Raw genomic sequence first — 16,162 nt, 5'->3', positions numbered from 1 at the left:
ATGGATCACTTTTGGGACCAGGTGGGATGCAGACATGGCTGAGAAGGGAGCTGGCTGATGTCACTGCAAAGTCGCTGTCATCTTTCAAAGGTCATGGTGACAAAGGGAGGTTCCTGATGACATGCAAACACCACCCATCACGTAAGAAGGATCTGGGGAACTACAGGCCTGTCAGTCCCACCTCAGTCCCTGGAATGGCCATGTAGTAAATCTCCCTGAAAGCTATTTCCAGCCATGTGCAGGAGGTGGTGGTGACTGTGAACAGCCAGCATGGATTTACCTGTGGCAAATCTTGCCTAACTTGATTGTCCTCCACACTGACGAGCTGGCTGGGTGGATTATGGGAGAGCAAGCGTGGTACACCTTTGGCACTGTCTCGGATGGCATTCATCACAGGCAGACTGGCGAGAGCTGGACTACAGCAGCAGACGATAAGGCGATGGAAAATTGTCTAGAATAGCAGGCTCAAAAGGTGATCAGCCAGACAAAGTCCAGCTGGCGGCTGATTACCAGTGGCATCCCTCAGCGTTGATACTGGGGCCAACACAGTTCAATGTCTTTATTAACAAACTTGATTTAACACCAATTATGAGACAAAGAGTACTCTCAACAAGTTTGCAGATGACATCAAACTGGTTGGTGTGGCTGGGGCAGGACATCCTTCTCAGAGGGACCTACGCAGGCTGGAAAAGTGGCCTGATGGAGATCTTGTGAGGGTCAACCAAGGCAAATGGAAAGTCCTGCCCCTGGGACAGAGTAACTCCTTGCAACAACACAGACTGCGGCAACTGCCTGTAAAGCAACTCTGCAGAAAAAGACCTGCCACGTTCTCAGGGAGGCAGAGCAGACAGGTGGGAGGCAGTCAAGATAACTGCTTTTATGGACCATCAATGTAACTGTCTGGAAGAGACTCTGACACACAACGTTGACTTTCTGCTTCTCAAAAGTCTTTGAAACAGTAATTCTGAACACAACTTTTACCTTTCAAAGTGAGTACCTGGCACACAGATTTCCCGAAAAGCTAACAAGACTGATGAGGATATCAGCACGCAGTAAGCTGAGCTGGCTGGAGCACGGTGCAGTTCAGTCGGCGTCCTAAGAACATCGTGAATAAGCATGAAGCAAGACAAGAACTGAAAGCCAGCATCAAGTGATGAAACCAGCTTTGAAGGCTTAACCTAGACACTGCCTCCTTCGGAAGCAAGTCAGCAGCACTTTCTAACCTTCTCTAGAGAGAGCTATTTCAGCTCAGTATTCATAATTCTGCTTGACATACTTGCAGTAGACTGCTTAAAAACCACCTCTTGTATCAAAAAAAGGAAGATGTTGTCGTAAGAGGCTAGAATGTAGCATTTTGCACGTGCCACCAAGTTGCTTTGAAAGCATCTTTGCCAGTGTAATAATTTTTGGTAGCAGAAATGGTTACATTAATGCAACGTGTAGATCATACCAACAATATGAACATCACCTGCGAGACGTTCATTAAAAGACCCAAGCAAGGGCACGTGGTTTGGTAGCACAGGAACTTCTGCTGGCATGATCACATCACTCTAAAAAAAAATTAAATCAGACACTTGGCAAGTCTGGAGTGTTTGTATGACCATCACGGGTGCAGTTAAACTACCCGGGCTCAGGATATGCACGTCTTCCTGGACAGGTGTAGGCTGTGCTAAAGCAACTAGTTAGCTCAGATTTGGTTGTTATCCACAAAAACACCAAACCTGCCCACGCTGGAGAGAGTGTTATCTTGCTTACAGAAACCAGAGAGCAAATGGGGTAGAAAAATGGCTTGTTGGATAAAAATTTAGAACGTTTCAACCTCCAAAATCACAACAGCATTTATGGTAAATATTGTGCTGATTTCTGTAGGCAGAGGCAGGGTCTCTGTTAATGATGTAACTCCAAGCAGTGTCCTGGCTATACCAAAACAATTAAAGCAAACCCCATTACTCACAGCCTGCTGGGCCGGAGCTCACCTGCCCCAGCAATCTTCCAAGGGAGAAATCCCTATTAACATATCGCACACGACACAGTAAGCTGTCACTCAAGATCAACCCATAATTAATAACAGTTTTGGGTAAGACTGACAATTCTTATCAATTCAAAACCTGGGAAAGGAAGAGAGCTGGGCCTGTGCAAACTGAATGAAGTTCAACAAGGCCAAGTGCAAGGTCCTGCATGAGGGTCAGGACAATCCCAAGCACAAATCCAGGCTGGGTGGAGAATGGATTGAGAGCAGCCCTGAGGAGAAGGGCTTGGGGGTGATGGGTGATGAGAAGCTCACCATGAGCCGGCAACGTGCACTGGCAGCCCAGAAAGCCAACCGTGTCCTGGGCTGCATCCCCAGCAGCGTGGCCAGCAGGGCGAGGGAGGGGATTCTGCCCCTCTGCTGCTCTCCTGAGACCCCCCCTGCAGTGCTGCGTCCAGCTCTGGGCCCCCAACAGAAGAAGGACACGGAGCTGTTGGAGCGAGTCCAGAGGAGGCCACGGAGATGCTCAGAGGGCTGGAGCACCTCTGCTGTGGAGACAGGCTGAGAGAGCTGGGGCCGGTCAGCCTGGAGAAGAGGAGGCTCCAGGGAGACCTTCTAGCACCTTCCAGTACCTGAAGGGGCTACAGGAAAGCAGGAGAGGGACTTTTGACAAGGGCATGGAGTGATAGGATGAGGGGGAACAGTTTTAAACTGACAGAGGGGAGATTGAGATGAGATCTGAGGAAGACATTCTTTGCTGTGAGCGTGGTGAGACACTGGCCCAGGTTGCCCAGGGAAGCTGTGGCTGCCCCCTCCCTGGCAGTGTTCAAGGCCAGGTTGGATGGGGCTTGGAGCAACCTGGTCTGGTGGAAGGTGTCCCTGCCCGTGGCAGGGGGGAGCGGAATGAGATGATATTTAAGGTCCCTTCCAACCCAAACCAGTCTGTGATTCTATTCTAAGGGAAATCCTGCTTTGTACTTTGACTTCAGAATGAAACCGTTGCAGCAGTACTCCAGGAGGCATCAACTGAAGCGCAAAATCAGTACGGTTAATTCGGCGCAGCTCCTTGTGCGGGCCCTACCAGCTTCAAGCTGGTTTACATCCATTTGGGTTATGGCGCTACATTTACAAGCCCAAACTAAACAGACGTAAGCCAGGTTAGGCCAGCAGAGCCCACACACAAAGTTGCATCAGTTCCCTAAATCACTGTTAAGAGTCACCTCTCGCTAAACCAGCAGTTGTGTTTAGACAAGGCCTGATACTACGAGTTGTTGCTATTGTATGATTTCAGCTGTAAAAAAGCATAAAGCTTTGCAACAAAATCACATTAACTGCCTAAGATGGGGAGGAATGAGAAATTATAAATAGGAGGTGGCTTCAGACAGATGCCAGAAATGGACGGTGAGCAATCGCTGTGGCAAATCAATGCTCCGGCTCAGAGTACCAGAGAGGGGCCAGGTTTAGTTTTACCCTGAAAAGGCAGTGACACATAAAAGGCGAATGGCAGGTGGTCATTCTGCATTCTGGACATTTCATGAAGATTTATGAGCAAGGCTGAGTGCTGGAAAAGCCATGCTGAAACTGCTTGTGTCCCTCCGCAAGGTCAGCTTATTGTATTGTGGAAACATTTCTAGGGAGACTCTTACAAGTTAAGACCCTTCTATTTTTTTTTTTTTCCAGCTACAGAAAACAAGCTACGAAGAAAAAACAGCATTAAAAAAATTTCACACCATTTAAAGAGTGTTTTTTTTCCTGTTATTTTCAGTTGTTTTCAGATGAGCAAAGACTATATTTAAGCTGAGAGCTTAAAGCCGGAAGGAGACTGATCTTTCAAAAATTTGTTTAACGTGAAAATAATTAACAAGAGTGCACACAGATGTATTTTCTAAAATACTAGTCATTTTTAAGTACTGTACATTATAATTATTATGAATGAATGCTGTCAGGAGAAATCGAGTAGGTGTCTGAATCGAAAATTTTGATGTTCACGGTTGTCAACAGCTTGATGAGGAAAGAGAGGCCTGACTCGGGATTCGGGTCTCAGCAGTGCGGGATGTCATTCTCCCTAGCCTGGGAATCTAGAAAAGCGAATTTCCTCTGAAAAACATGTTTCAAGAAGTATTTAAGAATGGTCCTGTTCCACCACAGTAAGAGATGCATCTCAGGAGTGAAGGGACGAAAAAATTTGGCACCTGTAAGCTGTGCAGGCTGGAGCTCCATCACACAGCCGCGCTCTGAGGAGCTCCAACAGCGCGGGCAGATCACTTCACCCTCCATTTTCCAGAAGCTGACAGCAGCTTGAAAACGTTCCTCTGCACAGGCCTGTACGGACTATACTCACCGTGAAGTTGTTCTTAAATCCATTCACGCTGAAGTGAGCCCTGTAAAAACAGGCGCCTAAATCCCCACCAAATCATTCCCTCAAAATCCTTATAAACCAAAATATTCCCGCAAAGGCACACTGAACAGCTCCTCCCGGAGCTGCACCGTTCATCCCCGTGCAGATCAGTTTGCTGCAGCCCAATAAAGGAGATCGCAGGGACAGCTGTTGCACCTCCCTTCAGAAGGACAGCTGAAAATAAACTGCAGACTCAGAGCCCAGGATTTATGCTGGGCACCTTCACCGCGCCGGGGCCATACCATTATCAGTAGGTCAAACAGTTCACTCGCTCGGAGAGCTCGCAACGGGAGGGTGGGGGCTGCTGTTCCTCTGACAGGGTCTGGGTTTCTTTCATTCATTTTTTTATCCCACCTCTGTGCGCAAACACAATTTTTTAAAAAGCAAAGCAGATGTTTCAGAATATTTAAGGCTCCCCCTGCCCTCATTTGTATTCAAGAGTTAAAAAGAAAAAAAAAAATCTCAATTTATACAGCCACTTACATAATATTCCCCTCTCCCAAGCTTCTAATATGCACAGTCTGACAGGCCTGTTTCACTTATGGTATATAATAATCCTCAATTGAGAGCTAGCATACCAACTCAAAAGTCTTATATGTTAACATTAGTCAGTTATTATCTCAGTATATTACAACACACAGCACTTAAGATGTCTCACAAGCCCCTCTGTACCTAATCTGAATTCTAAGTCTCTAAACCTGTTTGCAATAGAAGCAGCTCCGAGCCCCTAACACTCTCTGTTAAAATAAGCAAGAGGCGTTATAAATTGCAAAAATAATACCAGGGTGATGGTAGTTTTATCTAGGTTACAGCTGAGAGAGTTCTGCACATAAACGTTGCCTTCAGTGTTTCAGCAGGTTTCAGCCATGCCAACAGGAGACACGGCTCCAGAACAGCGACTCCTTCCTGCATTTTTTGCTGAGCTGGCTTTCAATCTTATCAAACAATGTTGATTCAAACAAGTATGCAGCATTAGACTTGTCTCCATCTCTAACTCTGGCTCAAGAATTTTATTTGCAAAGTCAGAAAGCTTTCAGCATACATTAAGTACAACAAGCTTTCCCTAAGATACCTTTGCCTTCCAAAGGAGATTTCCACGTGGGGCCAGAGCTCTGCGCTGCCCAGCAGCACTGCTGTAGAGACGAGAACTTTTCCACAGGCAGCACTAAGGGACCAGGGTCATCACTTCTAGCTGCTGCCATCAAGGAAGTTGTAGCTGAAAATCCTACCAGTTCACTTGCTCACTGTTTATGGGGAGCAACAGAGCTTGACTCATCGAACCGCTAGATAGGACAGAGGCTGCGGAAGGAAACAATGAAGATGCACATTTCCCATCACAAATATCCATCTACTTACTAACACAGAGTGAGTTTTCTCCCAGCAGCCAGTAGCTGAGTGAATGCCGTGGTTGGCTTCAGTTTCCAGAAGCCTAACTAACTGCCCCTAACCAAAACAAAGGCAGGCTTCCTCCAACCGCTGCCAGGAGCAGCAATTCTCCAAGGCTCTCTCACTCATTTCACTTCAAGGTTAGTTTGTTTAGTCTAGAGTTAATTCTGCCCACTTCGGAGATTGTTTTGAAATAGAGACGCAAGGGTCAGACAATTGAACTAACCCACAGGGACAAAACATCAAATCAAAAAAAAAAAGGGACTGAGTAAGCCAAAAGCAAGAAAATAAGAGCATTTAGGTTGGTAAAACAGCACTTAGGATTTTAACTAGCTTTGTCTAATAAATTCCTTGTGTATTGTACGTAGCTTCCAAGCTTTCTTACATTCTTCAGAGCACATACTATTGTATTCCCACTTATAACTGAAACTCTCACTTACCCTAGTGATAAACCCTATTTTTGACACTGTCACATTTCAGTTTGATGAGCAGCATTAAATACAGTACAAACAGCTTGCAACTTCTATTTTCATTGGCAGAAGCATACCTTCGGAAAGAAACTTTGCAGAGCGCGGTGGAAAAGGTATGACTCTCCCCAGATAACCTTCTCTTCCTAGGATTAATGTATTTTTAGGCAATGCAGCCACCCAATCTTAAAAAATGCAGCCTGATGTATGACACTATCATCACCGATTAAAAGATCAGAAGCTAAACCACCTTGAAGAACAGCTGTGATGCCCCAAACATACACGTATGTCTACTCTGAGGAGGTGAACATGGCTTAGCAGTTGATGTCTACTGCCATGCTCACCTCCAAATCTTCAACAAAGGCAATTGTAGGGTCCTTCACCTAGGGAGGAGTAACCCCATGCAACAGTACAGGTTGGAGGTTGACCTTCTGGAAAGCAGCTCTGTGGAGAAGGACCTGGGAGTTCTGGGGGACACCAAGTTCCCCATGAGCCAACAATGTGCCCTTGGGGCCAGGAAGGCCAATGGTGTCCTGGGGTGCGTGAGGAAGAGTGTGGGCAGCAGGTCGAGGGAGGGTCTCCTCCCCCTCTACACTGCCCTGCTGAGGCCACACCTGGAGTAACTGGGTCCAGTTCTGGGCCCCCCAGTTCAAGAAAGACCAGCAACTACTGGAGAGAGTCCAGTGGAGGGGTACGGAGATGGTCAGAGGGCTGGAGCATCTCTGCTACGAGGAGAGGCTGAGGGAGCTGGGGCTGTTCAGCTGGAGAAGAGCAGACTGAGGGGGGATCTTATCAATGCTTACAAATACCTCATGGGCGGGTGTCAAGGGGATGGGGCCAGATTCTTTTCAGCAGTGCCCAGCAACAGGACAAGGGACAACGGGCACAAACCGAAACATGGGAAGTTCCATCTGAATATGGGGAAAAACTTCTTTACTGTCAGGGTGCCAGAGCCCTGGCACAGGCTGCCCAGGGAGGGTGGGGAGTCTCCTTCTCTGGAGATATTCAAACCCCACCTGGATACGACCCTGTTCAACGTGCTCTGGGTGACCCTGCTTTGGGCAGGGGTTGGACTAGATGATCTCCAGAGGTGCCTTCCAACCCCAACCAGTCTGGGATTCTTCCAACAGTCTCCAGAGTGCTGTCATTAGGGAGCGCGGTCTGTAACGCGTTACCCCTGGCTGTGTTTTCGGACTGTCCAAAAACTCTGCTGCCTTCTGCTTTCCTAGGACTGCACACAACGTTTTGACATGAGCAAACAGCCAAATTTGCTAAGCAGCAACCAAAAACTGACCAGCCTTAGTTTGATGTGGATGCCGCTTTACAAAACTCTGAAGAGCAACTAGACGTGCCTGCAGTTTCACAGCTCTGGCTCAGAAGCAGGAGTAACTTAAACTGGGACTGACAGAGAGGTGACGGCCTCGGCTACCTAACCCAGAATCACTGTGCAATGTACCTGACTTTTCATGAAGCAGCTTCGGAATTACCACAGGTGTCCAGCACCTGAAACTAAGTCAAAAGCAAGCGCCAAGCTACTTTAAGAGTATTGTAAATGACAAACTCGGGAGTTATTTCATGAGCAACTCACTTGTCCATGGAGCAGGCAAAAGGGAAACAGCGGGTAAATCATCAAAGGGCAACGGACAAACAATCTTCTCTGTTGTCATCTTTTGTGAACCAGTCCTTAAAGACAAACAAGCACTGCCTATTACATTTGGAGATGCCTTCCCAACTACAAGCATCAGAATTTTTTTCCCTTAAGACTCAGTTTTCATAGAAGTTTACTCTTCGGTTCCATCTGTTTGTTGCTCAGGAGAAAGACAGAGCATTTCATGCCCCCTTCCCACAATGTAAAAAGAGTAAAGAAGTTCAGCTGTGACCAACAGATTTTTTCACCTACTCGTAGTGGTTTTCTTGATGATTTCTAAATGTTCACTCATATTTAGCTAGTATCTCCCTTTCCATTCTGCATTAGACACAAAACAATTGCCAAAACTACACTATAATCAATGAATTAATCACTGAAAATAGGAGACTGATGTTCACCCAGAAGCATTTTGCAGGCACTGAGGTAGATACGCGTATAATGAAGCCACAGTACAGATAACAGACACTGGCCGGTGGTGTAGATTTATGCTGCGCCTGATGCCTCCAAAGAGGATAACGCAAGCTGGAGGCTCAGAAACGACCACTTGTAATTTAAATGGTTATTTTCAAAATACAGCTTCATAGCTATAAATAGCAAAAACAGCTTCTCTCCCAGCAAGTACACAACAGTTCGTAGTCGGTGGCCCAGATACTAGAGAAAGTGCTGTTGAACACCACGCAGCGTTTGGGGCCACTGTGCACGTCAAGCAAACTAACCCAATTTGTAAGACTGGTCTTCGGTTTTGTAGAAGCAGATGACAACTGACAAATTAAGTCAACTGACTTTGTTAACGCTTCCATTACCTAAAACGACATGTGCTCGTACAGAGCAAGTCTCACTTAATATTAAATTCTTTAACCAAAGAAGAAAAAAAATTTACCCAATCTTCCCTTCAACAAAGCAAACTCTTTCCAATGTGTAGGATTTCCTTCCTCACTGTACAGCCATTTGGTTTTATAAGTATTAAACGACAGCAGACGGTCACTACCATCTGCCCTATATCTCATGTTATGTTTCTACTAAGAGAAGTTATTAAAAAAATCCTCATGTGTACTACATTCATTTAATTTGTCCACCAGCACTCTGTGGACCCTCAATCTAACCGGACCTCAGCTGATGCTTTACCATAGACAGTCTCATTCCCCAAGTAATATAAAAACAAATGTATTCTGGACACCTTCAGTGATAAGGAATGCATAACAACCTCTTCAACCACGATAATAAACATTTTCATCTGATACAGATTTATAAACTCAAGATACACATGTACAACAAAACCTCTAACAAATCAGCGTTTGTTCCATTTGGGCATGCAAGAACATCTCAGCACCCTTCAGTGGTGTCTGAGATAAGCAGACAGGAATATGTTAATACACCAACGGGACACTGGAACAAAGCTTTTATTAAATTCAAAGGTCAACCTCCCTTCCTGTGAAGCTTCTGACAAAAATCTTCATGTAAGTGACTTGCTTGCACAGCCAGCATCTGCTTGACTACTCATCTAAAAGCTCTTCCAAGCATCAAGCCCCAGGTGTTCCTGTTCGGTATGTTACACGACACTTAGCTCCTAAGACACAATTCTTTTCGTATACAGAATTATACTTGCAGCCTGCTTGTCAATATATAGCTTGTCATATATTCAAGAAGTTTGACCTTGCAGAGCTAATTGCCCATTGTCTGATGAGTCTAATGCACTTCACCATACACTTTTGGCCAAGCGTCACATTACGTGCATCAGCAAGATACCCGGATACTTCTGAAGAGATCATAATCAATCCTGGCTGGAAAGCCCTAATGAGGTCATCCCAACTCTACCATATTTCTCTCCACCTTAGATTCAGCCTTCTTGCTGTCAAAATGCTTTCAATAACCAGCTCTTCAGTAACTGGCTCTCACAGGTGTCTATACAATTACTTATCTGATAATAAATGTATACATGCTGTATTGGAGACTGCTTCAGCAGCGTAACTTATTTGTTAAAAAAAAAAAAGCTGAGCCATTATGAAGTTCACAGCTTTGCCAACTGAAGCCTTATTCAACCTGACGGTCCGTAAGCTCCTGTGCTCTTTGCTTCATAACTTATTTTTGGAACTCCAGAACAAAATGAATAAATATCACTGCCCCTTGTTCACTGACAGCCACGGGCAAGCGAGCTTGTGAACCGAGCTCTCCAACGTCCCAAATGCTTCAGTTCAACAACACCAGCCCAGCAAAGACGAAACCCTGATCAACTCAATTACTGTCCTGCTATTTAAGCATTATTCTTTACAAACACATTATTTCCAGATGTTATTCCTGGACTGTGCTTTTTTTCCCGGTCCCGTCGCTACACTACATGCTTAATCTACGAGATCTTGAGCTAAGAAAATTTTCTTCCCAAGGCTGGCCCGGATTCAAATCAGATTCATTTCACTGACCAGATGCAACAATCTGGGACGCCGATTTCACATGCCCTGCTTAAATTCTGAATCAGTCTTAGATAGCAACAGGTTTCCCAATATTAAAGGGTAACAATTTCACACGCTCCCTCACATTCCTGTTCATTTACACAAGGACAGCAAAAGCTACAGATGAAACACAGCACGTGTTTCCAGGCAGGCAAGGCTTTACCACTCCGAAGGTAACTTCTGCGCCCACTTTTGTATCATCTTCAGCACATTTGGATGAAGATTAACAGAATCTATGTCGCTTATCTGAGATGCGGGCACTCTCTGGTCTCTGCAAAGGTTGCCCAAGAGCAGTCTGTGGAGTTTCAAGGCAACTCCGATATACCACAAACACAGAAGCTGACGAGACACTTCTGACCTTGTGAAAACCACCCCCCCCAAAGGGAAATCTTCCTCGTACTGCTGCTATTTCAGCACACCCAAGCACCGAGTCAAGTTTTCCAAAAAAAATAATAAATTGGTCACCTAGCCAGGCACCTCTGCCAGCCCCACACCTCTAATTAAGCTACTTAATATCCTTGTGAGAACTCGGTACCATCAGGCTGCTCGACTGGAAGACGCTACCACGCTCCCCTCCAAACTAGGTCTCCGCTTCAGCCACACGCAGAACACGCCGGATGAGGCTCGGATCAAAGCTTTCTGTCCTCGCTTTGTTTATAAACAACCCTCTCCCGGTGCTGCAGGTACCGCTCTGCCCTCCCCCGCTGCCAGCACCCGGAGAAAGCGCCTGAAATCCCCGCGTCCCCCCCGCCTCCGTGCTCCGGGGCTGAGGAGGCGCGGGCACAGCCTGTGTCCCCCTCCCGGGTGGGGGGCACAGGGGAAGCCTCGCTCGGCGGCAGGCGAAGGGAAGGGACCGCCGGGCCGCCCCCCCCTCCCCGGGCCCAGCTCCCGCCGCCCCGAGCCCGGGCTGCCGGTACCTGGTGCAGGGCTGTCAGCCCGTCCACGTTGGTGGTGTTGATACGGGCGCCGCGGCCCAGCAAGCGCTTCACCTCCTCGGTGTCCCCGCTGGAGCAGGCGGCCAGGAAAACGGCGCCCTCCTCGAAACGGACGCGGGACCCCCCAGCGCCGCGGTGCCGGCCCCGGCCGCCCCCCTCCGCCACCGGTTCCTGCTCCGTCAGGGAGCCCTTCCAGCGCCGCAGCTGCTCGGCCCGCCGCAGCCGCGCCGACTCGGCCCGCTTCCCGCCCAGGTGCTCCGGCTCCGACATCGCCGCCGACCGCACTGAGGCGCAGGGAGCGCTCGGCGCCTCAGCCGGGAGCGGGGCGCAGCGCCCCCGCCGCCATCTTCGCTACGCCCCCCCCGCCGCCGCCGCCGCGCCCGCACCGCCCGCGCCCCGCGGCATCCCGGGACATGTAGTTCCGGCGGGCGGCGCCGCACCTGCCCGCGGGGCGGACACGGCTCCCGGCGGCCCCCGCGCGCCGCCGCACCTGGGCGCCACAAGGACTGCAGCTCCCGGCGGCCCCCGCGCGCGGCCCGCCTGCCCGCCCGCCTTCCCGCCCGGCCGCCATGGCTGCGCCCTGCCCGCCGCGCCGCCTCCGGGGCCGGCACCTCGGCCCGGCGTCACAGAATCCCAGCCTGGCTGGGGCTGGAAGGGGCCTCTGGAGATCACCCAGCCCAACCCCTGCCCAAGCAGGGTCACCCAGAGCACGTTGCACAGGGTCGCATCCAGGCGGGTTCGAATATCTCCAGAGAAGGAGACTCCCCACCCTCCCTGGGCAGCCTGTGCCCGGGCTCTGGCACCCTCACAGCAAAGAAGATTTTCCTCATATTCAGATGGAACTTCCCGTGTTTCAGTTTGTGCCCGTTGTCCCTTGTCCTGTCGCTGGGCACCACTGAGAAGAGTCTGGCCCCATCCCCTTGACACCCTCTGTCTGCTCCTCTCCCCGCCTGCCCATCGGGGGCTGCCGTGTGAGGCGTGAGGAGCCGGCGCTGTTCGGCCGTCCCCCGTCTGCGGGCCAGGGAGGGCGGGGGCAGCCCGCGGTGCCCGTGTGGGGGCGTGTGGGGACGGGGAGGGTGAGGAGAAATGGCTGGCGCAGAAAAGAGCCGCGCCTGTCAGGGGAACCAGGCCAAGTCCCTGGAGAGGGACTTTTTGCAAGAGCATATAGTGATAGGATGAGGAGTAACGGTTTTAAACTGAAAGAGGGGAGATGTAGATTAGATATTAGGAAGAAATTCTTCCCTGTGAGGGTGGTGAGACCCTGGCCCAGGTTGCCCAGAGAAGCTGTGGCTGCCCCCTCCCTGGCAGTGTTCAAGGCCAGGTTGGATGGGGCTTGGAGCAACCTGGTCTGGTGGAAGGTGTCCCTGCCCGTGGCAGGGGGTTGGAACTAGATGAGCTTTAAGGTCCCTTCCAACCCAAACTGTTCTATGATTGTTTGAGCTGAGGGTCCTGAGGGAAAAGGGGGGACTGTACGAGGATGCAGGACATTCCGGCAGGGGGATTGGACTAGATGATCTTTCGAGGTCCCTTCCAATCCCTAACATTCTGTGACATCTGTGACATCTATGATTCTATGATTCTAATCTGGCAGGTCCAGCTGCCCCTCCCACCCACGCAGTTGCCAGTGAGGCGGCCAGGAGGATGCTGAGCTTCCAGAGAGGCGGTTTCCATTTTTTCCCATGTTAAACCCAGAGCCTGGCCATCCCCAGGCGAAGGTGAGTGGCGTCAGACAGCACCAGCTCAGGGAGCTGCGAGGCGAGGAGCAGAGGTCTGCCAGGACACAGAAACACCAGGCCCAGGGGATCTCCGTCCTCCAGGCAGGCTCCCATGTACTGGCCTGCGGTGGAGAGCGATGCCTGTAGGCCTGCAGGCTGCTCCCTTCCAGCTCTACCTACTGCAGCCAGACTAAACCAAAATGATTCTATGATTCTATAAACGGTGAATATTTTCAGATGAGATGTTTGGGTTGGCTTCGTTACGCCTTCTCTGAGCCCCCTCTCGTGGCTGGACGTCCCGCTTGCAGCACCCTGCAGTGCCTGCCTGGCTCTGCTTGGTGAGGGTGCTGAGGATCAGTCTCTCCTGGCAGATAGCTCAGCACGTTTTTCATTCTGAGTGGAAGGGCTGCCCCTCTTCTTCAGGTTATTTTGCAGTATCAGGCTGCCAAACAGATTTGCCTCAAATTGTTCATTAGAGGAATCGCAGAATGAGCACACTGCTAAATGATCAGTGACAAATCCCCCAGACCAGATGGCATTTGCTCATTAGTCTTAAAAAAACAAAAAGCAATTTTCAACAGAGTTCCAGGGGAAACCCCGGGAACTACAGCACAGTGTATCTGATGTCCCCAGCGTTATTAGGAACCACTTTAATGAACAGAGTTAGAGGCCACATTAAGGACTATTAAATATTCATAGAAATGCCAGATCATGGTTCACCAGCCATCTAAAATCGCAAAACTGGAGTTAGGAATTACTAGTACAGAAACAGTTTGGAGAAGAGCAACAAGGAAAAGGGCTTCACGCAACGCGCAGTTGAGTCTGGAGCTCCTGACAGCAGGGCAGTAAGGGTGCTAGCTGTTGAGGTGGGTTTAAAATCAACAGGACAAATTAACAGCAGTAAATCAATCAAGGGTTATAAATGCAAAGTTGCCGTCCTTGGTTGAGAAAGGCCCGTGGCTGCGGGTTGCCGGAGGCTGGGATCCCATTCAGTGTGACCAGCCATCGCCTTCCCATGGTTTATGACATTCTTCCCAGTGGGATCGGTTATTCATGATGGCGAGCATGCTGGGTCCATGCTGGAGTAGGCCTGGAGCTCCTTAACTTTGCATCTATTGCTTCGAGAAGTTAATTACTCCTGGCTGCATGCCAGGCTGACGTGAGCCTTAGCTCTTGCGCAGAATGATGGGCACAGCCATGCCAGCGGTTCAGCTCACGGTTTTGTGAGCGTCTTCCCCATCTGCAACGTGGTAATGGGGAGGGAGCCCATCCCGTTTCCCCCCGCAGCTGCCAAGACCACCCCATGCTCCTATGAAAACTGCCTGATGAGACTATCAGCCATTTATGTTTTTAAAACATGCTTTTTCTTTTCCTAACAGGAATTTTACTCAGGTATGTTTGGAGAGTTTTCTGCATTTGTCTGGGATTCCTGGATACCTGACTAAGCTTCTGGATGCCGAGAAGTCCTACACAGCCACATCTCACAAAAACTGGCTGTAAATCACATGAACAGCAATCCCAAAACTTCTGGCCTACGTCCCGTTGCTTCTGGGATGCAGAGCTGCTTTGCACGTGCACGGGTTCGCGTGTGTCCGCGAACTGCGGGATTCCCTCTGCACGCCGGCGGGTCAGTACAGTGCCTTCCTGGAAACGTCGGCTGTCGTGTGTGCTTTCTGCAGACTGCCTCCACCCTGTAGCAATCGCAGCCAGAAGGATGGCAGCCCTGTTACAGATCTGCCTTCTCTTGGAAATGGAATATATCCCCAAACAAAAAAAAAACAACTTGGCTGGAAGAGGAGACTGTTGGCTGTGACTACGAGCCTGTTGCCATCCTTCCATCATCTCAGGCGCCCCGGATCCCTGACCATGTGTGACCACCGTCCCACCTCTGCTTTCCTATGATCTGTTCCTTCAAATTTGCTCCGGCTCTGGCCTTCCTCCTATTTCAGCAGAGAGTTTCTGAACAAAAATTCATTATTCCAGGCCTGCTCCCAGAAGGATCACCATGAGAACGTATGGCTCGGCAACGTGTCTCCCGGATCCTAAGCAAAAAACATGTCTGTGTCCTCCCAGCAACTAATATCTTTAAGTATCAATTTCCTTCTTTTCAGTCTCTCTCTGAATTTCCTGTAACTGCTTTATTACAAATAACTGCTTCATTTACAAAATAAAATCACTTTCTGGAATGGTCTAGATTGTTCTTCTTACTCACCTCTACCTGCAGCCTCTTTGAAGTTAAAAAAAGAAAAATTTCCTTGGTCCCTTTATGTTCACTGAAAAATAATTTTACACCTCTAGCCAGGAGAGCCGTGGTAGATCCAAGCAGGAATTGGACAGCTTGTGATCACCGCTCTCTGTGAAGGGTTTGATTGCCCTGACATTATACTGTGAACGCTATTTTTTTTGTTTCAAGCTCTTAACAGCATTTTTGATGCTTTGATTGGGTTTGGTCGCTCCTTCTGGCACCTCTGGTCCCACTCCACTGACCCAGGACACTGATTTAACCCTCTGGGGTGACCGTTCCCGAGCGCTCAGCCATGGAAGACCCTGGCACCTTTAAACCTTTTAAACCCTTGTGAGCAGATGATTACACTGCATGAAGCCCGGCAGCCGCTTAAGTCTTTTTGGAAATCAAACTGGAGCGGGTAAAATTCCCAGTTAGAGATTGCACACTGACCTGGCTTGGGAAGCTGGGAGACCTGCGGGGAGCGGGGAGTCTCCTTCCCACTCCCACATCCCGATGTGACACTAGATGGCGTGGGGACCCACGGCACCGGCCCAGCGCCCGGCACAGCTCGGTCTCCAGCCCTGCGCCAGCAGAGGAGTCCCTGAAGTGAAACCTTCTGGTCTCCTGTGTCCCCTGGGGCTGCTGGATGCTGTTGGGTAGAGGGGAGGCTGCAGCAAGCGAAAAGGAAAGGACAGCCAAAGCCAGCTCCGTGGTGCGCAGGCTGAGAGAGGCACGTCTGGGTGGGGAGGATATTGGGAGGTGAGATGTAATGAACTTTGGACTATCCAGCCTCCCAGAACAGGAAGCATGTCCCTGTGTCAGGCAGCAAGGCATCCCATCGTCCGTGCTGGGGAGGGGACAGGCCTGGACCGCACTCACTCGCTGTGGATGAGGTTATGTACTTCACCTCCCTGATCTCCTCCTCCAGCCCCCTCCAGAGCAAACAGCCTCAGAGCACAGACCAGAGCTG

At 49.6% G+C, this 16,162-nt stretch overlaps 1 protein-coding gene across 7 annotated transcripts in view; it reads right to left on the bottom strand.

The window, feature by feature from the left end:
• The window catches only part of PPP1R12B (protein phosphatase 1 regulatory subunit 12B), a 142,242-nt gene extending 130,638 nt beyond the window's left edge, over positions 1–11,604 (bottom strand). For 6 of the 7 annotated variants that reach the window (XM_068419401.1, XM_068419403.1, XM_068419398.1 and 3 more), the window contains exon 1: positions 11,233–11,604. In XM_068419401.1, coding sequence (XP_068275502.1) covers positions 11,233–11,520 — 288 coding nt within the window. In that variant the 5' untranslated portion in view covers positions 11,521–11,604. Of the gene's footprint in view, positions 1–7,808; positions 7,904–11,232 lie in introns of all 7 variants that reach the window. The other variant, XM_068419404.1, reaches the window with a different exon arrangement.
• Between the last annotated feature and the right edge of the window lie 4,558 nt (positions 11,605–16,162).

Source organism: Nyctibius grandis, chromosome 27, assembly GCF_013368605.1.
Source record: "Nyctibius grandis isolate bNycGra1 chromosome 27, bNycGra1.pri, whole genome shotgun sequence".
Lineage (NCBI taxonomy): Eukaryota > Metazoa > Chordata > Aves > Nyctibiiformes > Nyctibiidae > Nyctibius > Nyctibius grandis.
The sequence above is the reverse complement of the archived record's forward strand: the minus strand, read 5'-3'. Positions and strand labels throughout refer to the sequence as shown.